Source organism: Scyliorhinus torazame, chromosome 1 (assembly GCF_047496885.1).
Source record: "Scyliorhinus torazame isolate Kashiwa2021f chromosome 1, sScyTor2.1, whole genome shotgun sequence".
Lineage (NCBI taxonomy): Eukaryota > Metazoa > Chordata > Chondrichthyes > Carcharhiniformes > Scyliorhinidae > Scyliorhinus > Scyliorhinus torazame.
In genome coordinates, this window is record NC_092707.1 from 329,263,646 (window position 1) to 329,286,537 (window position 22,892).

Sequence of the window (22,892 nt, forward strand, 5' to 3'; positions counted from 1 at the left end):
CAACAATCAACTACACAGTTTGTACAACTTTTCCTCAAAGACGGTCACGAACATCCCCCACCTTTTCTCAAACCCCTCTGCTGAGCCCCATAACTCATACTTTCCCAACCGCAGGAATTAGTACAGGTCACATTGCCATGCTGCTATCGCCGGTGGCAATGTCGACCGCCACTCCAGTAAAATGCACCGCCGAGCAATCAGAGTTGAAGGCCATGACATCGACCTTCCTCTTTTCCATGAGCTCTGGCTTCTCTGAAACCCCGAATATCTCCACCAAAGGGTCCGGATCCACCTCCTCCCCCACTATCCTTGATAGGACCGCGAACACTCCCACCCAGAATCTCGACCTGCGCGACCCACGCCGGCGGCCGACCTGCGCAACCCACGCCGGCGGCCGACCTGCGCCACCCACGCCGGCGGCCGACCTGCGCGACCCACGCCGACGGCCGACCTGCGCCACCCACGCCGGCGGCCGACCTGCGCCACCCACGCCGGCGGCCGACCTGCGCCACCCACGCCGGCGGCCGACCTGCGCCACCCACGCCAGCGGCCGACCTGCGCCACCCACGCCGGCGGCCGACCTGCGCCACCCACGCCGGCGGCCGACCTGCGCCACCCACGCCGGCGGCCGACCTGCGCCACCCACGCCGGCGGCCGACTTGCGCCGACCCCGCCGGTGGCCGACCTGCGCGACCCACCATTTTCTCTTACCTTGTTTGTTGCTGACAAAAATGGAGGAAATGGTTTTGGGTCCCTTTGGCCCCAATGGTCCCTTTCTCCCTGTCGCCCCCCCGAACTTGCTTTTCAGAAAAAAATGGATAGAAATCTGAAGCAGGGAAAGGAATAATTTTTGGACAGTCTGACAGTGAGACATCACAGACACTGTAGGCTGAATATCCTTCTCTGTATTATAAACCTCCTTACTCCGAAGATTCAAAGATCCTTTGCAAAGATGTTCATGATTGTGCGCACTGATTAAGTATTATTTAGGTATTTTAACAACTGTAACCTGTTTATTTGTCATATTTCAAAATATATTATTGTTGAAATACTGCATGAATTGCATACGTGAATTGGATCATCAAAATCAATGTTATTTTGTGAGAGGAGTGAAAGTGTTTGTAACTTCAAATTACACAAAGGTCTATGTAAACTATTTGCAAAACAACTAATTAAAATCATTTTCTGTGATACATTCATTTATTGTTTCTTTAGAAGCTGTTTTTATTGCGCAGTGTAATGTTTTTCATCAATCGTTTCTTTAGGTTTATATATGAGACTGATCACTTTAATGGAGTTGCAGAACTGCTAGAGATACTGGGAAGGTAAGTTGCATTTTCAATTCAATTATAAAATGATAATTTAGTGCTCTCTGCTGATCTGTTTTATCTCCAATTGTTGACTGTGGTTCCACAGGCATAAATGAATATAAAGAACGAATAATTATTTGCTGTTTTGTATTCTTTGAACATCCCAAAATGCTTCACTACAATGCATTATTTTAGCAATTCAGTTACTGTTACCTGCTAAATAAGGGCTGCGAACTACCAGCATCGCTGCGGCCGACTCCCCGGGGCATGATGAGGCCATTAAATCTAGCGAGAGGCCCCTTGGCACTGCCAGGGTGCCCAGGTGGTGCTGGCAGGGGTACTGCCAGGGTGCCAGGCTGTCAGTGCTGAGGTACCCAGGTGACATCTTGCCCTTACTGGGGATCGGGCCCTGCGTGCCCTGCCCTTACGAGATGGGGTGCAGGGACTTGAGGACCCCCTCGTTGAGGGGTCCGGAGGCCATGGTGAGGGGTTCAGAGATTGTTTAAAAAATGGCGCTCTCATGTCTCTTCCTGCGTTGGCAAATGGAGCTCGATAGTGCAGGAAATGGGACTAAGTGCGCCCTTGGCGGGGCATCCCTCTCCGAGGCCCAGAAATGAAGCAGAGTCTCATTTAATAGCGGAATCATTCTCAGCGTTGCCAGTGCCGGAAAACACCCGGCTAAACATGCCCGACACGGGACTCTGTTTCATTTGTGTTAAATCACACCCAAGGTTTTTTTTTGGAAAACATTTTATTAAGGCATTTATAATGTTGGAATAATAACAGTACAAATATAAACATAGTGCACAAGTTCCTCCCTCACAAGTCCCCCACACCTCTGCTGACAGTTAGTTTTCTCCAAAGAAGTTGACAAACGGCTGCCACCTCCAGACGAACCCTACCATTGACACTATTAGGGCGAACTTTATTTTCTCCAGTTTGAGAAACCAAGCCATGTCACTCAGCCAGATCTCTGAATTCAGGGGCTTCGAGTCCCTCCATGCTAACAATAACCGTCTCCGGGCTACCAAGTAGGCAAAGGCCAAGACGTCAGCCTCTCTCACCCCTGGACTCCCGGATCTTCCGACACTCCGAAAATCACCACCTCCAGACTCAGCACCACCCTTGTTTTTAACACTGTGGATATGACATCTGTAAAACCCTGCCAAAATCTCCTAAGCTTCGGACATGCCCAAAACATATGGACATGGTTTGCTGGCCCTCACGCACATCTTGCACACCTGTCCTCTATTGTTGCTATATTTACTTGCTATAAATATGGCAGTTAATAAATAAGGTTGCCTTTCTTAATCCTAATTATGAGTATGCCTTCAGAGTCGCCAGGTATCTCTCGATACCGCCACAAGGTTCAACCGAATACCGATCAAAGAACTCTGCCTTTGTTCCGTCGTGGAACTGTGGAGTGCTCGTAGGGCTGCTTTTAAATCATTACATTGTTTCTTTAATTGCTCGACTTAGTGTTCTGTCTCTTCTCGTACCAACACCGCGCGTTGCGTGTCTTGGTAGGCCTTATCATATTGTGGCTGAAAGCTGCTTAGGTGAGCGAGACAAGATTGGTGTGCCTGTTTGATATCAGCCACCTCCTTGTCACTCGCCGCTAACTGCTCTCTTAAGTTACCTGTTAACTTTTTCGCACTCGCTAACGTCTCCCTCACTATTCTTCTCTCTGTCTTCAATCTCTCTGTGGAGCATCCTCACAACTTCCTCTGTGCCTCGCAATTGTGCCAAGCAGGAGACGATTGCCATCGGCTTAAGAGCTTTCCCAAAGCTTTTCTTATGAATCTCGGTCAGGTTCTCCCACCAAATATGTCCTATACTCCAGGAACCTGTTTCGTCATTTGCACAAAATTTGCTCCAAAGGGACATCCTTTCCCTTTTAGATATTTCCAAATTTCCTCTTCCCATATGGAACACTGCTCTGCTCTGCTCTATTGGTCGTTGCGACCTCGAATTCCTGGGGGTTCCAATGCCTTCATTGCCATCTCTACTGTTATCTATGGGTTTCTACCGAATTTGGAACGTGGGGAATAAAGTGGTGATGCAAACACTGGTACGGCTTACGCTATTTTCCGGTCTACAAAACTCCCGACAGTTTTACGCAACAAAATCTATCAAGGTTACCTTATATCCCTTAGTACGCATGCAAATAACACACTTCCGAATCTTGGAGGTTTGATCGATATTGGTCTTACGCTTGTGGTTTTCTTTTTCCAATTGGATTTCTAATTCAAATTTGGGATCTCTCGGAGTGACAAAGCCACTTCTAGGTCGAGTCCCGTAAGATGTTGCCAGTAATGTTGCTATATTTACTTGCTATAAATATGGCAGTTTATAAGGTCACCTTAATCCTAATTATGAGTATGCCTTCAGAGTCGCCAGGTATCGCTCGATACCACCACAAGGTTCAACCGAATACCGATTAAAGAGCCAATACACCAGTTACTTAGTTCAAAGTCAATACTACTTTATTTACACACAGTATGATTTACTCATGCACAATAACACTACAGGCTAAACTATATCTATCACTAATACATATACTTAACTTCGGGTGCCCACTTAGGTCAGAGGAACAATGGCCGTTGTTCGGATCTGGGGCTCTTTGGTTCGAAGAGGTGACAGGAGTACAGCTAAGGTCGTCCGTCTGGTAGCGAGCGTTGAACTTGAACTTACTTGCTTCTGGTGGTGCTGGTGGAATGGTCTCTCCGCTTGAGAGCCATATCCAAGAGAGCGAACCTTTCGCGGGGGTTCCTTCTTATACTGAGGGACTTTGCGCGCTTTTAGGCGGGCCTTAAACTTGGTCCCAATTAATTGTGCAGCTTCTTGATCATTGCCATCGATCTAAGCCAATAAAGGGGGTGTGTCTTGATGGCTGGGTGTGTCCTAAGTGGCCGTTGGCCTTACTTTGTTTGTGTTTTCTGGTTGGGGTAGTGGCGCCGGAATGTCTGAGACAGTATCGGCTACCTGAGCATTAGTCCTTTGTTTCTCGGAGATGGGCCATCAATATGTAAATTGACCCAGAGTTTCAATTCTGTCTGCTGACTGCCTTTCAAATATACATTCAGGCTCTGTGCCTGCTTGTTGCTTTGCATTGTCCATTTTTCCCTATAAGCTCTGTGAGTGTCCATTTTGTATACTAGAAGTGGCCATCCCAGATGGCTACACTATCCCAAAATACTTGCTCATCTGGGCCACCGTCATGTGTGCCCGGTGAACGACCTTAAACTGAATCAGGCTGAGTCTGGCACATGATGAGGACGCGTTGACTCTGCTTAACGCATCCATCCAAAGACCTGTCTCCACCTCTTCTCTCTCCCGCGCCCCCCCCCCCAAGCCCGTCTTCCCATTTGCGCTTTAGGTCCTCTGTCTGCGTTTCCTCCGACTCCATGAGTTCTTTTTAAATATCCGAAACCTTCCCCTCTACACCCAAGGTTTATTGATGGTGTTGATTGAGGAAGTAAAGTTGACCAGGGTATTCCTGTTCTTGGAATACCTAGCAGTATGACACTGAATTGTTAGCTTAGATTGAGTTTAAATCTTGAAATGTGACTTGAATGGATAACCTCTGAATCTAGTTCTACTAACTGAATCCAAGCTGATACTATTCATGTGATTTATGATTCACCTCTGCAATATCACTCTTTGCTATTGCCTCACTGCTGCTCCAGCCTAAGTCCTTGTCTACATTTTACTGAGAATTCGGGTCTCCTTTACTTGAGAGTCAAATGCCACTTTGCAAATCACTTAGGCTCCAGTTAATCCAAGGTTTGGACAGCAGAACCTATATTTTGAGCGATAGTTGTGGCTTGATTATGTAATCAGCACTGCAGCACTGCAGCACAATTAAAACCCAATAATTGTCATTTATATAGTGCCTTTAAAGTAGTAGAACATCACAAGGTACTGCACAGTGGCATAATCAGACAAAAAAATTGACACAGAGCCAAGAAGACAAGATTAGTGACATACGATAGTGACATTTAAGGGGCATCTTGACAAATACATGAATAGGATGGGAATAGAGGGATACGGACCCAGGAAGTGTAGAAGATTGTAGTTTAGTCGGGCAGCATGGTCGGCATCGGCTTGGAGGGCCGAAGGGCCTGTTCCTGTGCTGTACATTTCTTTGTTCTTTGTTCTTTGTATTATTACAGGTGGCAAAAAGCTTGATCAAAGAAGTAGCTTTTAAGACTGACTTTTTGAAAAGAAGTGGAGAGATTTAGAGAGGAAGTTCCCAAACCTGGGGCCTAGACAGCTGAAGGCAACGTCACCAGTACTAGGGCAAAGGAAAATGGAACTGCACAAGAAGCTAGAGTTGGACAGACTGAATTCTCAAAGAGTTGTAGGGGTAAAGGAAGTTGGAGGCAGGGAAAGATGAGATCATGCAGGAATTTGAACTCTAGGATGAGACTTTTAAAAGTCTATGCAGGAGAATACCAGAGTCCGGAGGTAACAAAAGCATGGCTGAGGGTTTCAGCTGCTGATAGGCTATGGTGGGGTGAAGATGGGGGATGTTGCAAAGATGGAAATAGAACTACTTAGTGATGGAGAAAATGTGAGTTGGGAAGGTCTGTTCCAGCTTCAAAACTGCTTCTTCCTTACTCTCTTTGCCATCCTTTACTTTGAACTTTTCTCCAGTAAAGGATTATTCTGTTGCTTGGTCTTATTTGGATGGAGAAAGAAAGGTTGTTGAAGCCTTAGTAGCTTTAGAGGCCATAGGGAACAACACCTCAAAAGACTGCAGTGGAAGACAGCAGCTTGTAGGAGGTCATGTCCAATATTCTGGATGTACAGGCTCAAGGTGAAGTTCCTTGACCTGACTGGAGCATTGCGCGATCGGTTGCACCACCAGGCAAGCTGTGCCTGAAATCTGCAACCTGCTGCTGTTGGACTGGGAGCCATGCTTTGAATAACTCAGCAAGCTGACATAGCCCTCAACATTTTAGTCATTGTCTCTTTCCGGTTTAAGAGAGGGAACATCATCTGTATTTCTCAATCTACATCCCACAGCTCCATTTTGTAGGTCACTGATGTCTTATTGGCCAGGGTAAGCAAAGCATAACCTTTCCATTGACCTCAACAGTTTGCAGTTTGAGAACATTGGGTATTTTTTTTAGCAGCGGCTGACATACGTGTTGCTGTCAGGACACCAGATCAGCGGCCAGCAGTGGAGAAAAATCCTTCTCTATCTGTATGCAGCTGGTGGCTGATCAGAGAACCGGGATCATGTAATTTTCTGCATTAGATGCAGGCAGCTTTAAAAGTACATTTATCTTTTGCCAGAAATTGGCAAGATGCATATTAGAGGAAAAGGAATATACACTACAGATGTATCTGTGACCCCATTAATCTTGAGTAACACTGATAATTAAAACCATGAAACTACAAATATCATGATGTGGAGATGCCAGTGTTGGACTGGGGTGAGCACAGTAAGAAGTCTTACAACACCGGGTTACAGTCCAACAGGTTTGTTTCAAACATTAGCTTTCGGAGCACTGCTCCTTCCTCAGGTGAATGAAGAGGTATGTTCCAGAAACATATATATAGACTAATTCAAAGATGCAAGACAATGCTTAGAATGCAAGCATATGCAGTTAATGAAGTGTTTACAGATCCAGAGATAGGGGTAACCCCAGGTTACAGAGGTGTGAATTGTCTCAAGATAGGACAGTTGGTAGGATTTCGCAAGCCCAGGCCAGATGGTGGGGGGGTGAATGTAATGCGACATGAATCCCAGGTCCCGGTTCAGGCCGCACTCGTGTGCCAAACTTGGGTATAAGTTTCTGCTCGGCGATTCTGCGTTGTCGCGTGTCCTAAAGGCCGCCTTGGAGAACGCTTACCCGGAGATCAGAGGCTGAATGCCCTTGACTGCTGAAGTGTTCCCCGACTGGAAGGGAACATTCCTGCCTGGTGATTGTCGCGCGATGTCCATTCATTCGTTGTCGCAGCGTCTGCATGATCTCGCCAATGTACCACGCTTCGGGACATCCTTTCCTGCAGCGTATGAGGTAGACAACTTTGGCCGAGTCGCACGAGTATGTACCGTGCACCTGGTGGGTGGTGTTCTCACGTGTAATGGTGGTATCCATGTCGATGATCTGGCACGTCTTGCAGAGATTGCCATGGCAGGATTGTTTGGTGTCGTGGTCGCTGTTCTGAAGGCTGGGTAGTTTGCTGCAAACAATGGTTTGTTTGAGGTTGCACGGTTGTTTGAAGGCAAGTAGTGGGTGTGTGGGGATGACCTTGGCAAGATGTTAATCTTCATCGATGATGTGTTGAAGGCTGCGAAGAAGATGTCGGAGTTTTGCGAGGGCTGTGTCTAAGGTGGTGAACACCCGGGTTAAGCCGAGCTGGGGGTTAGCAAATCTATTTGGGGTATTGGACGAGCCGTGAGTGCAGGAGGCGAAAGAGGCCAGTATTCTGCTACAGTGGAAGGATGCGAGGCCCCCAAGCGTAGAAGCCTGGATCAGCGACATGGCTGGGTTCATTAAGTTGGAGAGGGTAAAATTTGCCTTGAGAGGGCCTGTGCAAGGGTTCTTCACGCGGTGGCAACCGTTCCTATACTTTCTTGTGGAGCGTTAGGAGGTGGCCAGCAGCAGCACCAACCCGGAGGGCGGGGGGGGGGGGCGGTGTACTCTGTGTTTTCTCCTGTGTTTATTATTGCTTAATGGGGAGTTTGTATATTGGGGGAATTTTTTCGTTATGAGCAGGGCACTAATCCCGAGGGTGGAGGACACGGAGTATTCGCCATAGCCATCTCATCAGACCATGCCCCACATTGGATGGAGCTGAAGCTAGGGGAGGAAAGGGACCAGCGCCCGCTGTGGTGCCTGGATGTGAGCTTGCTGGCGGATGAGGAGGTGAGCGGGCGGATCCGGGGGTGCATTGAAAGCTATCTAGAGGCTAACGATAATGGTGAGGTGCAGGTGGGGTGGTCTGGGAGGCGCTGAAGGTGGTGATTAGGGGAGAGCTAATCTCCACTAGGGCCCACAAGGAGAAGAAGGAGAGGAGAGAGAGGGAGAGATTGGTGGGGGAGATTTTAAGGGTGGATAGGAGGTATGCAGAGGTCCCCGAGGAGGGACTACTCGAGGAGCGACGAAGCCTCCAGGCCGAGTTCGAGCTGTTGACCACCAAGAAGGCAGAGGTGCAGTGGAGGAAAGCGCAAGGGGCGGTGTATGAGTACGGGGAGAAGGCTAGCCGGATGTTGGCACACCGGCTTCGGAAGCTGGAGGCAGCGAGGGAGATTGGGGGAGTTGGGGATAAAGGGGGGAACACGGTGTGGAGTGCTGTGGGAATAAATGGGGTATTTAAAGACTTTTATGAGGGGCTGTATAGGTCTGAGCCCCCAACGGAGGAGGGGGGGATGCGTCGATTTTTGAATCGGCTGAGGTTCCTGAGGGTGGAGGAGGAGCATGTGACTGGGCTTGGGGCACCGGTAGGGCTGGAGGAGCTGACTAAGGGGCTGGGGAGTATGCAGGTGGGGAAGGCACCGGGACATGATGGGTTCCCGGTGGAATTTTACCGGAGGTACATGGACCTGCTGGGCCCTCTATTAGTGAGGACTTTCAATCCCCCCCCTACCCCAAACAATGTCCAGGGTGCTGATCTCGCTGATCTTGAAGCGGGACAAGGACCCATTATTGTGTGGGTCGTATAGGCCAATCTCTCTCCTCAACGTGGACGCGAAGGTGTTGGCTACCAGAATTGAGGACGGTGTCCCAGGGGTGATTCACGAGGACCAGACAGGTTTGTTAAGGGAAGGCAGCTGAATACCAATGTGCGGAGGCTCCTTAACGTAATCATGATGCCTGCAGTGGAGGGGGAAGCGGAGATAGTGGCAGCGATGGACGCGGAGAAGGCCTTCGATAGGATGGAGTGGGGGTACCTTTGGGATGTGTTGAGGAGGTTTGGGTTCTGGGAAGGGTTCATTAGTTGGGTTTGGCTACTTTACGAAGCCCCGGTGGTGAGTGTGGCCACGAATCGGAGGAGGTGGGAATACTTTTGGCTGTACTGGGGGACGAGGCAGGGGAGCCCCCTATCCCCTTTGCTATTTGCATTGGCAATTGAGCCTTTGGCTATGGCTCTAAGGGAGTCCAGGAACTGGAGGGGGCTGGTCCGAGGGGGAGAGGAACACTGGGTATCGTTTTATGCCGATAACCTGCTTCTGTATGTGGCGGACCCAGTGGGGGGGGATGCTGAATGTGATGCGGATCCTCAGGGAGTTTGGGGACTTTTCCGGGTATAAGCTCAACGTGGGGAAGAGTGAGTTTATCATGGTACACCCAGGGGACCAGGGAAGGGGGATAGACGAGCTTCCACTGAAGAGGGCGGAAAGGAGTTTTCAGTACCTAGGGATCCAGGTGGCCAGGAGCTGGGGGCCCTACACCAGCTCAACTTTACGAGGCTGGTGGAGCAGATGGAGGAGGAGTTTAAAAGGTGGGATATGCTGCCACTCTCCCTGGAGGGTAGGGTACAGTCGATGAAGATGACGGTGCTCCCGAGGTTCCTCTTTATATTCCAGTGCCTCCCCATCCTGATCCCCAAGTCCTTTTTAAGCGGGTCATTAGGAGCATCATGGGATTCGTGTGGGCGAAAAAGACCCCGAGGGTGAGAAGGGTGTTTCTGGAGCGGAGTAGGGACAGAGGAGGGTTAGCGTTACCTAATCTGTGTGGGTATTACTGGGCTGCCAATGTGGCGATGATACGCAAGTGAGTAATGGAGGGGGAGGGGGCGGTGTGGAAGAGGCTGGATATGGCGTCCTATGTGGGCACCAGTCTGGGAGGGCTGGTGACAGAACCCCTGCCGCTCCTGCCGACTAGGTACACCACGAGTCCGGTGGTGGCGGCGACAACATGAAAATTTGGGGGCAGTTGAGACACCACAGGGGTGAGGTAGAGGCTTCGGTTTGGTCCCCGATCCGGGAGAAACACCGGTTCGTCCCGGGGAGAATGGATGGAGGGTTCCTGAGCTGGCACAGGGCAGGAATTAGAAGGATGGGAGACCTGTTTTTAGATGGGACGTTTGCGAGCCGTAGAAAAATTCAGTCCCCCCCCCCCCGGAAATGCTTTCAGGTACATGCAGGTAAGGGCGTTTGTAAGACGGCAGGTGAGGGAGTTCCCACTGCTTCCAGCACTCAGGATCCAGGACAGTGTGCTCTCGGGGGTGTGGGTTGGAGAGGGCAGGGTCTCGGCGATCTACCAGGAGATGCAGGAGGAAGAGGAGATCTCGGTGGAGGAGCTAAAGGGTAAATGGGAGGAGGAGCTTGGGGAGGAGTTAGACGAGGGTGCGAGGGCGGATGCCCTGGGTAGGGTTCATTCTTCCTCCTCTTGCGCCAGGCTTAGCCTGATACAATTTAAGGTTCTTCACAAAGCGCATATGACAGGGGCGAGGCTGAGCAGGTTCTTTGGGGTGGGAGGTGCTCGGGGAGCCGAGCAAATCACACCCACATGTTCTGGGCGTGCCCGGCGCTGGATGGGTTCTGGAGGGGTATTGCGAGGGCTGTGTCTAAGGTGGTGAACACCCGGGTTAAGCCGAGCTGGGGGTTAGCAAATCTATTTGGGGTATTGGACGAGCCGTGAGTGCAGGAGGCGAAAGAGGCCAGTATTCTGCTACAGTGGAAGGATGCGAGGCCCCCAAGCGTAGAAGCCTGGATCAGCGACATGGCTGGGTTCATTAAGTTGGAGAGGGTAAAATTTGCCTTGAGAGGGTCTGTGCAAGGGTTCTTCACGCGGTGGCAACTGTTCCTATACTTTCTTGTGGAGCGTTAGGAGGTGGCCAGCAGCAGCACCAACCCGGAGGGCGGGGGGGGGGTGTACTCTGTTTTCTCCTGTGTTTATTATTGCTTAATGGGGAGTTTGTATATTGGGGGAATTCGTGAGGTAGTTGTAAGATGTTTATTTATGTGCTCTTTGTTTTTCTTTTTTCTGTTGAAAATATGTAAAAATTTGAATAAAAATATTTCTTAAAAAAACCCTAAAGATTAGGCACCAGTGCCTTTACAGGTCCGGAGGTCCCAACAGTATGCTCTATGAAGAGGCAGCCACATAGCTATCGTATATTGCACACTTTGCCTTGCAGAGAAGACTGCCTTTGGGAGGAGCCGAAAGCAAGCCTTTTTACACGGAAGAAACAGAGCAATCATGGGGAAAGTGGGGGGCCAATTAAACAACTTGCAGTAAGCGACACAAGTGATCAACTCTTTAGACAGCAATTCTAGTGATCTGCTCAGACAACCCCTATAGTGATGAAATATTGAGAATGTGATTCAAAAGCTGCTGTGAAACTGTACTGTCAAATCCAAATACCAAATGTAATAACAGCAATCAATTTAAACCAAAGATAATTTTAGCCTTAACTTCAACTCTCACCCAAATGCTTAACATGCTTAATCTTGAAAAGAAGTTTTTATAAGTTTACTTTTCCTATGAAATGCTGCCCTTGTGGCCTCAGCAAAATGGGTGGAACTCTGATGTTTGTCATGTCAAGACCCTTCTGGTGCTTGTGGCAAATGACTACTGGGGGCTAAAGTCTTGTGAAAGCCTGGCTACAGACAGCTGCTTTTAAAAAAAATATTTTAGTTCACATTTTTCATTTTAGATAATACAAAATGATATAAAACCACAAAACAGAATAAAACACTGGTACAAACATGAACCCCCCAAAACCTAACCCCCCACCCTCCCTTCTCCCTCCTCAATAACTAACGGTGACCAACTCCTTAAAGTAAACAATGAACTACTGCCATCGTCAGTAAAACCCCTCAATTTCTCCCCACACTGTGTACTTGACTTTCTCAGGGTATAGGAACTCCAGCTCTCCCAGCCACACTGAGGCACTGGGCGGAGAAGCAGACCTTCACCCAGCAGCACTCTCCTCCGGGCAATCAACAAGACAAAGGCCAGGACATTGGCCTCCGCACCCATTTGCAATTCCAGCAAGTCTGACACCCCAAATATGGCCAATAAGGGACAGGGCTCCAGCTCAATTTTCAGAATTGGCAACATTGTGCTGAAGAAAGGGGTGCTAAAGAAAGTGGTACTGTGTGAAAAGAGAAGGTGGAATGCATGGCATAAAAAGTAGGAAGAAAGAGATGATTTTGTTTATAGTGCACAAGGTGTGCACTCGTGATTTGAGAGAAGAGTATTGTCATGTGTGGTCAGGGAGGGTTAAAGAGTGTTGCAAAGTGATTTGGAATGGTGGAAACATTGAAGTGTACTCACCCATGCTACTATTGGGAGACTGTGCAATCTGCTTCTAGTGAAGGCAGGTCCTGGTGTGAGGCTGGATGCACTGAACCTTCAGCTCCCTCAGCCCATGGCTGTTTCATCCTGACCTTGCAACTAGCTGGGAAGTATTTTCCCTCTGTTCACTCACTTCCTTAATTTAAAAGATCTGGGAAGCAGGAGAGAATCATGAGTGACTTTTCTGTTCAGTCTAGATGCTTTTGTCTGCATTTCCACCTGAACCTTGCCTTCAGTTTCTAAACGTCTCTCCATTCACGTCCTACCCGGAGATATTTGTTCCTTCAATACCTGACTTTATGTGCAGCCAACTCTTTTTGCTGCACTATCTAATTCAGAGCATTTTTAGCTGCTCTGCCCAGTTTATTGGAACTTCTTCCTTAAGGCCCTCCTCTTCATCATCTTGGGATCTCTTGCCAAAGACAGGCCTGACCTCCTGTGCTAGTACCACATGTAGGATAAGGAAGCAGATCTCTAATCCACCCAGTCGAAGCAGGGATTAAATCCCATGCTGTTCGGGTCAATCTGATCCACACCGGGCATCTAGGTAACTGAGCCAACTGGCCCCCACTGAGGGAGGGTTGCGAGTTGCTATGCCTATATACACTTTTACATAATGGAGCATGGAATTATGGATTGTGATGGTGGAGGCTTTTTCTTTCTTTCCATCACATGGCTGGCCAAGAATCTCCCATTCTTTCTGCCTACCATTGGTATATGTTGGATGGATGTATAAGTTGATACTCCAGCTATTTGACCACATTGTGAACGCACTTTCCTTGGCCATCAAGTCTTCGAGTGTGACTTGAACCTGGAGCATGCAGGGGCACTACTACTGCAACTCGAGAGCTCCTTTAATTATATTAAGTGTGATATAAATGCATTGTGATGATTGTCCTCATCCTGAATGCCAAAATTTAATAGAGACATGCTGATTATGCGCTCTAATTTGTACCTGCGTTCTAAACTGAATTTATATTCACAAATTCTATTGATATAGCATCTTTAATGTAATAAAACAGTAAAATTTTGAATACGCTTATGAAATTAGCTTGGGCTTCCAGATGCCTCATTAAATGTGCTTAGTGGATAGCTGAACCATATGGTTCAAAATGTTATGTGAAAGTGTGACTGAGGTAAATGTCATCAAGTAATGGTTGGTTTATTGAAGGTGGGGGTGTCACTTTTATTTTTTTTACATTTCTTCCAGTTATAAAGTGTTTAAAATTTACCAGAATTTATTTGTTTTAATGTAAAAATTCAAAATGTTATGTTCTTTCCTCCACCAATGCAAGTAATGTTCTTTGTACCTGCAGCTTAAGTTTACAAACTTTTATGTAATAACAGTTAATGTAAGCCTACTTGTGACAATAAAAAAAAATTATTATTATTCGTTTCACATCAGAATTGTTATTGACTCATCAGTTCTTGTTGGAATAACCTTTGCTGGTTTTCTAGATTAACTCGTTTGTTTTTTGAACAAAGTTGAAACTAAATTGAGCAACTGATTTGAGCAATTGTCTTATCAATAAATTTCTCTTGCACATTTGCTATTTCCTTAATCATTGTTTGAAACCAGTAATCCGTTTCCAACCCAAAAGGAAGTGAAATGATGTAACGCATTGAGATACAAATATATATACTAGACAGCATTGTACTCCAAAATAATTTGCTAATTTTATTATGAAAAAAGATTGTTTCAAACTTTTACAATGATGATGAATTACTAATTTATATATTTATATTTCAGTATTATTAATGGGTTTGCATTGCCGTTGAAAGCAGAACATAAACAATTTCTTATGAAGGTCCTCATTCCTCTTCACACTGCTAAAGGCTTAGCTCTATTTCATGCACAGGTAGGCTGTTATTTCTTGATGTAGGCATGGATTAAATTTATTATTGAATTAGTACCAAAACTACTCTGGTTTTCCATTTTGGTGTACTTTCTCCTCAGTGACATCCAAACTTTCTGTAAAAATGGTATACTACATCATAGGAGCTGGACCTAATGACTGCTAAAGCAGGTCTGGCATATCTATATTTATATTTTTGTATTGGTCCAACATTTGCAGGAATTTTAGATGCAATATGTTCAGATGCCTGGGTTGCATTCATTAAAGTTAGCTTTCATGAGCTATTTTGAATAGGCCAATGAAGCTAATATGTCACAAATTAGAGCATTCAACATGGAATATCCAAATACTTCTAAATATTTTTAACAAAGCAGTTCATTTGACAACTTATTGGCTGGATTGATACTTGAATCTGCTTCATTTATTGAGGAGATGAGGTTTGTTTTACAAAATTTGCAATAACATGAATTTTGGAAAAGAAACAGAAAACTAGGCTTATTTACTTGGTAGCACCAATTTTTTTTTTAAAATTTAGAGTACCCAATTCATTTTTTCCAATTAAGGGGCAATTTAGCGTGACCAATCCACCTACCCTGCACATCTTTGGGTTGTGGGGGCGAAACCCACGCAAACGGGGAGAATGTACAAACTCCACACAGACAGTGACCCAGAACCGGGATAGAACCTGGGACTTTGGCACCGTGAGACTGCAGTGCTACCACTGTGCCACTGTGCCGCCCTTGGTAGCACCAAGTTGAATGGGGAGGTAGACAGGACAACCAAAAGTATGGGTCAGGGATGAGCATATGTAATCAATTACTGGCAACGTTGGGATATTCTTTTTGAACTACTGGTGCATATTTTTGGGATAGTGCACAGTCCTTTCAGAAATGGCTCTGATTTTAAGGTATATTCACCGCAGATTGTGTTTAATACAATGCTTCCCAAATTTTTTCCTGATGTAACCCTATTTTAATACTTCATCTCCGTAAGCCCAGAGTAAAAATTGTGTGTGGAGGTGGAGTGGCTAGTGTGTTGAGCTGGGGTGGAGAGGTTAAAACTGCAGGTTTTACCGTGGATTACAGCTTTTGGGGCGGGATTCTGTGATCCTGAGGCTAAAGTGTTGACGCTTTAGCGTCCGCTTTAGCTCACTGCTTACTTCACAGCATCAACGTCATTGTAAGTTCCTAACTGCCTCACCCTGGGCGCTGCCTGTGCTGTTAATATTGAAAACATCTGTGTTGCTCCCAATAAAAGCAGACGCACATTTAATAATTAGAGGGAGGTCTATCTTTGTTCAGGTTGCTTTACAATTATTTTTGAACCTTGGATGACGAGTGATATTGTAGGCCTCGTCAAAAAGAAAAAGGAGGCATTTGTCAGGGCTAAAAGGCTGGGAACAGACGAAGCCTGTGTGGCATATAAGGAAAGTAGGAAGGAACTTAAGCAAGGAGTCAGGAGGGCTAGAAGGGGTCATGAAAAGTCATTGGCAAATAGGGTTAAGGAAAATCCCAAGGCTTTTTACACGTACATAAAAAGCAAGAGGGTAGCCAGGGAAAGGGTTGGCCCACTGAAGGATAGGCAAGGGAATCTATGTGTGGAGCCAGAGGAAATGGGCGAGGTACTAAATGAATACTTTGCATCAGTATTCACCAAAGAGAAGGAATTGGTAGATGTTGAGTCTGGAGAAGGGGGTGCAGATAGCCTGGGTCACATTGTGATCCAAAAAGACGAGGTGTTGGGTGTCTTAAAAAATATTAAGGTAGATAAGTCCCCAGGGCCTGATGGGATCTACCCCAGAATACTGAAGGAGGCTGGAGAGGAAATTGCTGAGGCCTTGACAGAAATCTTTGGATCCTCGCTGTCTTCAGGGGATGTCCCGGAGGACTGGAGAATAGCCAATGTTGTTCCTCTGTTTAAGAAGGATAGCAAGGATAATCCCGGGAACTACAGGTCGGTGAGCCTTACTTCAGTGGTAGGGAAATTACTGGAGAGAATTCTTCGAGACAGGATCTACTCCCATTTGGAAGCAAATGGACGTATTAGTGAGAGGCAGCACGGTTTTGTGAAGGGGAGGTCGTGTCTCACTAACTTGATAGAGTTTTTCGAGGAGGTCACTAAGATGATTGATGCAGGTAGGGCAGTAGATGTTGTCTATATGGACTTCAGTAAGGCCTTTGACAAGGTCCCTCATGGTAGACTAGTACAAAAGGTGAAGTCACACGGGATCAGGGGTGAACTGGCAAGGTGGATACAGAACTGGCTAGGCCATAGAAGGCAGAGGGTAGCAATGGAGGGATGCTTTTCTAATTGGAGGGCTGTGACCAGTGGTGTTCCACAGGGATCAGTGCTGGGACCTTTGCTATTTGTAGTATATATAAATGATTTGGAGGAAAATGTAACTGGTCTGATTAGTAAGTTTGCAGACGACACAAAGGTTGGTGGAATTGCGGATAGCGATGAGGACTGTCTGAGGATACAGCAGGATTTAGATTATCTGGAGACTTGGGCGGAGAGATGGCAGATGGAGTTTAATCCGGACAAATGTGAGGTAATGCATTTTGGAAGGGCTAATGCAGGTAGGGAATATACAGTGAATGGTAGAACCCTCAAGAGTATTGAAAGTCAAAGAGATCTAGGAGTACAGATCCACAGGTCATTGAAAGGGGCAACACAGGTGGAGAAGGTAGTCAAGAAGGCATACGGCATGCTTGCCTTCATTGGCCGGGGCATTGAGTATAAGAATTGGCAAGTCATGTTGCAGCTGTATAGAACCTTAGTTAGGCCACACTTGGAGTATAGTGTTCAATTCTGGTCGCCACACTACCAGAAGGATGTGGAGGCTTTAGAGAGGGTGCAGAAGAGATTTACCAGAATGTTGCCTGGTATGGAGGGCATAAGCTATGAGGAGCGATTGAATAAACTCAGTTTGTTCTCACTGGAACGAAGGAGGTTGAGGGGCGACCTGATAGAGGTATACAAAATTATGAGGGGCATAGACAGAGTGGATAGTTAGAGGCTTTTCCCCAGGGTAGAGGGGTCAATTACTAGGGGGCATAGGTTTAAGGTGAGAGGGGCAAGGTTTAGAGTAGATGTACGAGGCAAGTTTTTTACGCAGAGGGTAGTGGGTGCCTGGAACTCGCTACCGGAGGAGGTAGTGGAAGCAGGGACGATAGGGACATTTAAGGGGCATCTTGACAAATATATGAATAGGATGGGAATAGAAGGATACGGACCCAGGAAGTGTAGAAGATTGTAGTTTAGTCGGCCAGTATGGTCGGCACGGGCTTGGAGGGCCGAAGGGCCTGTTCCTGTGCTGTACATTTCTTTGTTCTTTGTTCTTTGCTGTCGCAAACGCCGTTGCGTTTCTCGACGGCATCAACGCTGCCTCAGAATCAGCAATTCTGGCGCCTACAGGGGGCCAACACGGCACTGGAGCAATCCACGCCTCTCCAGCTGCTTACCCTGGCATAAACTGGGTGCCACAGGGTCCGCACATGCGCAATGACACCCTGCCCCACACCGGCCCCGACGCAACATGGCACAGGGCTTTAGGGGCCGGCGCGGAAGAAAGGAGGCCCCCAGCCAGAGAGGCCCCCGCTAATTGGTGGGCCCCGATTGCGGGCCACGCCACATCGGAGTCCCCTGTCACAGGCCGCCCCCGGAACCTTCCACGCCGAGGTCCCACTGAGAGCAGGTGTGAATGGCGCCGGTGGGACTCGGGTTGTTTACGACGGCCGCTCGACCCATCCTGGGCCGAGAATTGCCGGGGGGGGGGCCGCTCTACCAGCACCGTGCCAAAAACACCGCCGCCGATTCTCCGCTCTGCGGAGAATTGCATGCCGACGGCGTGGCGCGATTCGCGCCGGTCGCGTGGATTCTCCGACCCGGCCCCGGGCTGAGAGAATCCCGCCATGGTTTCAACAGCAATCGGGGCTCAGAAAACAGACAATCAAGCCATGTTCACCAATAGAAAAAATAGCAAACATTTAAAGGGGCCTCTCAGTTGTCAAAACGCAGAATGAGCTCCATGGCTGCCATTGCTGCTTCAGAGCTTGCAACTCCAAAATCATGTCTCATAGTTTGGAAACCCCTGGTTTAATACACAACAGTGGCAACTGAATGATAGTAAGTTCTTCCCACATGCAAGAATATAATGTATGTCTTGTTAAAATTAAATTGGGTAAGAATTGAAAATTTTCAAAATTGAAGCGGTGACTTACGTGATGGATGGGGTGCGTCAATGGCTGTTATCAATCTTAAATTCTAGAAGGCAATGGGTCCATTTCTGCGCAGGAGATTATTTGAATAAAATAAAAACGGCCGGAACTTGAGGTAAGCTTGTGTCTTGCATTAATAATTAGTTCAAAAGTAGGAGATAGAAAAGGGATGATGGGACTGTTCTCCAATAAATAGGCAGTGACTTGTCCCCAGATATTGATATGTTCGCAGCTTTTAGATACATGCATATATAAATGATTTAGATGAAGGAATTGAGAATTGGATGTTTAGGTTTGCAGATGACAAGGAAGCACAGGAGGTTGTTTTGGTAGGAGAAGTTAATTACATAGGCTAACTGCATTACCAAAAATTTGGTGGATGGCGTTCCATGTGATTAAATTTGAGGTTGTTCACTTTGGATCTGAGAAAGACAAGTGAACATTTTCTTAATGTAAATAGGAGTTATGAAGGACCAACGGGTGTCATGTGCACAGAACACAAAGCCAGTGCACAAGAACAAAAGGCTACTGTCATTTGGGCCGTTATCTCAAGGACCTTGAAGTGCAGAAGTGACAAAGTGCCGCTTCAGTTATACAGAGCCTTTCCTCTATCCCCTACTCGCCTCTGATGCTTCTCCCTCCCTCTTTCCCGCTCCCTTACCCCTCCCCTGCTTTCCGTTACCCTTCAATCTCAAGCCTCTTTCCCTCTTCCCTTCCCTCAAATTTGTCCCCTCCCCAAACCTCCATCTCACTGTCTGCCACACTGCTGTTCCTTGCTCTCACACTCCCCCCACCCCCCTCCTCCCCCCCCCCCCCCCCCCCCACCAACACCCATCTATGCCCCTCATAATTTTATACGCCTCAATCAGGTCCTCCCTCAGCCTTCTCTGCTCCGAGGAAAACAATCCAGGCCGGTCCAGTCTCATAATAGCTGAAAAGCTCCAGCTTGGGCAACATCCTTGTGGATCTCCCTCTGCACAGTCTTTAGTGGAATCTCTTCCTTCCTATAGTGTGGCAATCAGATCTGCACATAGCAGTGGCCTAACCACCATTTTATACAGTTCCATCATAACCTACCTGATCTTGTATTCTATTTCTCAGCTATTCTATGCCTCAGCTAATAAAGGCAAGTATCCCATATGCCATCTTATCCACCTGCCCCACCTATCCACCTGCCCTGGTGTCTTCGGGGATCTATGGACATGCACACCAGGGTTTCTCTGGTTCTCTGTACGTCCTAGGGTCCTACCATTCATTGTATATTCCGTTGCCTTGTTTGTCCTCACAAAATGCATTACCTCACAACTTTCACGGTTATTGTTGCTCGAGTTACCCTGCTGTACCCACAGTTTGGCTTTTAACCTGATTGCTGGTTGGGGGTGGGGGGTGGGGGGGTGCGGTTAGCTCAATTGGCTGGAAGACTGGTTCGTGATGTGGAGCGTTGCCAACTGCATGGGTTCAATTCATGTACCGGCTGAGGTTATTAATGAAGGCCCCGCCTTCTCTACCTTGCCCCTCAAACTGAGATGTGGTGACCCTCCGGTTAAATCACTGCCAGTCAGCTCTCTCTCAAAAAGACAGAGTAGCCTACTAACCCCGCGGACTATGGTGACTTTCATTATCTAATTATTTTAAGGATTGGAGTCGAAACTCACCTGACTCATTTGCATTTGTCTAATTTTGATTTGGGGCCACTGGCCACAGCCTCCAAAGTTACCATCTTCCATGTTTCTTTTTCTTATTCATGGGCTGGCCTTGAGTGCATGCCAACGCTAACCCTCCTGTCTCCTCACGAACACTGAATCAATACTCCTGCTTTCCAGTTTCATATCCTTGTTGCTATTGATTGGGCATTGCATTCCCTCACCCTGATTTCTTCTTAAATATTTAAGGTGATTATATATACAAGTAAATAGTATAATTGTTTTGGCAAATTAACCACCAGTTTCACCTCTATTCTTAAACCGGTTTTTAATTTTCTAATATACATTCATGATATTGAGAATTTCACAGCATTTTCCCAATGGTATACTTGGAATAATTATATTATGAAGATATTAAAGTAGCTAATTTTAAACAGGAATGTAATTATATTTTAAACTTAATTTTCAATTTCAATGAAGGTTGCACTATGAACCCTGCCACAGGGGAACCATACACATGATTGCAAATATGTTAAAGAGGTATTCACCAACTCTCAATGAAAATACTCTGCGTGATCTGCTAATACATGCAATTGATTACCAAATGATTGCTCTGTCTTTTTACATGTGAATTCCCACGGTAATGAGCATTTCCAGATTGCGTCTCAGAAACTCAGTAAAAAGGCATATGAGTCAGGATGAGTGCTGTTTCAAAATAGTAATTCGGTGAAATAAGATGCAATCAAATGAGGACACCCAGTAGAAATTGTGTGGTGATTCTATCTACCTCCCTATGCAACATTGAATACACACACAACTGGTCTTAATTGCCACTGAATTGGTCGCAGATGGCTGCTGTGAGAAATTAGTCATGATACAGCGAGGCTTTGCCAGAGTATTTATAGCAAAATCCTTCCTCTGAACCCCAGACACATTTATCTAATTGAAAAATATTATTCCTCTTTTTAAATAAAGTGATGATGAGTGATGTGACTAACATGTAAAATAAAACCCCAGATTTTGCTGGAGAGATGACCATGAGGCTCATGGCTGGTTTAGCACACTGGGCTAAATCACTGGCTTTTAAAGCAGACCAAGGCAGGCCAGCAACACGGTTTGATTCCCTTACCGGCCTCCCCGAACAGGCGCCGGAATGTGGCGACTAGGGGCTTTTCACAGTAACTTCATTGAAGCCTACTCGTGACAATAAGCGATTTTCATTTCATTTCATTTCACCATTTTTGAAGTGTAAATCAGACTGCGACTTCCAGCAACTACACATGCACAGTTAAATGCAGAAGTTGGGAAGGTATTGTCCAAGTTGCCCTTTTCTTCCAGAAGTCTTGACATTTAAATGCACGGAGTGAAGTTGTTGCACTTTAAAAAAAAAAAAAAAAAAAAAAATTTAAGTACCCAATTCATTTATTTTTCCAATTAAGGGGAATTTAGTCTGGCCAGTCCACCTACCCTGCACATCTTTGGGTTTTGTGGGTTTCTATTCTAGCTGACACATCTAGTTCAGACACTGCACTGTTCATTAACATTTTTTCAATCTTAGAACATAGAACATACAGTGCAGAAGGAGGCCATTCAGCCCATCGTGTCTGCACCGACTCACTTAAGCCCTCACTTTCCCCCTAACCCAATAACCCCTCCTAACCTTTTTGGACACGAAGGGCAATTTAGCGTGGCCAATCCACCTGACCTGCACATCTTTGGACTGTGGGAGGAAACCGGAGCACCCGGAGGAAACCCAAGCAGACACGAGGAGAATGTGCAGACTCCGCGCAGACAGTGACCAATCTGATTGGTTAAGGCAATACACTCTTGCTTTCTCTGTGCACACAGGTCCTAAATTCCCCTTTCAGAGTGGCACATTATTTGACACACTCAATTATAGCAAATTCCAGTTCAAAATCCGATTGAAAGTCGATGGAAAGTTGCATGTGTAATAAATGAGTGCAATGTTTGCTCACTACTGAGAGGAAAATATGGTCACTTATGTCAGTATAATCTTTGGAACATAACGTACTTGTTTTTGTACTGTCTCAATATGCTTCATATGCAATAAATCTATTTGAAGTTAATCAAACAATTAACATTACAGTTAATTAGTTTACAACAGTAATTTAGAGGGAGTCCTGCATGGATGAAGTTCACAGCAGCTGAACTTGGAAAAAAATTACTTTTCAGCTTTATCCTTTAATATGTATTTAAAAATAAATAGTTTCAAACTGGCTGTGTCATTATTTCTATCTGCGTTTTTCCATACAATGACATGGTATCCATGACATATCTATCAAATAATTGCTTTGATTTGAACAGAGGATGGATATACATTTCAATGTCACGAGTTGCTGCTGGGAATTATATAAGTGTTTCTTCTTGTCTTCTAGTTAGCTTATTGTGTGGTACAGTTCTTGGAAAAAGACGCAACTCTTACAGAACCGGTAAGTTTTCTCAGTTTACATTTAATAATTCTATTTTTAACATTTTTTAAAAATCAATCCTTTTAGGGGTGTGGAGATGATTTTTCACCTATACTGCCAAAAAATTCTGAATTCAAATATTCACTCCAATTACTTTTGTGTGTATGAAT

The 22,892-nt window shown here is 46.2% G+C and overlaps 1 protein-coding gene across 2 annotated transcripts in view; it reads left to right on the top strand.

Moving 5' to 3' along the window:
- ppp2r5a (protein phosphatase 2, regulatory subunit B', alpha isoform) overlaps window positions 1-22,892 on the top strand; it is a 367,942-nt gene that overhangs the window by 269,680 nt on the left and 75,370 nt on the right. For both annotated transcript variants that reach the window (XM_072508692.1, XM_072508683.1), the window contains exons 6-8: window positions 1,266-1,325; window positions 14,325-14,433; window positions 22,690-22,743. In XM_072508692.1, coding sequence (XP_072364793.1) covers window positions 1,266-1,325; window positions 14,325-14,433; window positions 22,690-22,743 — 223 coding nt within the window. The remainder of the gene's footprint in view (window positions 1-1,265; window positions 1,326-14,324; window positions 14,434-22,689; window positions 22,744-22,892) is intronic.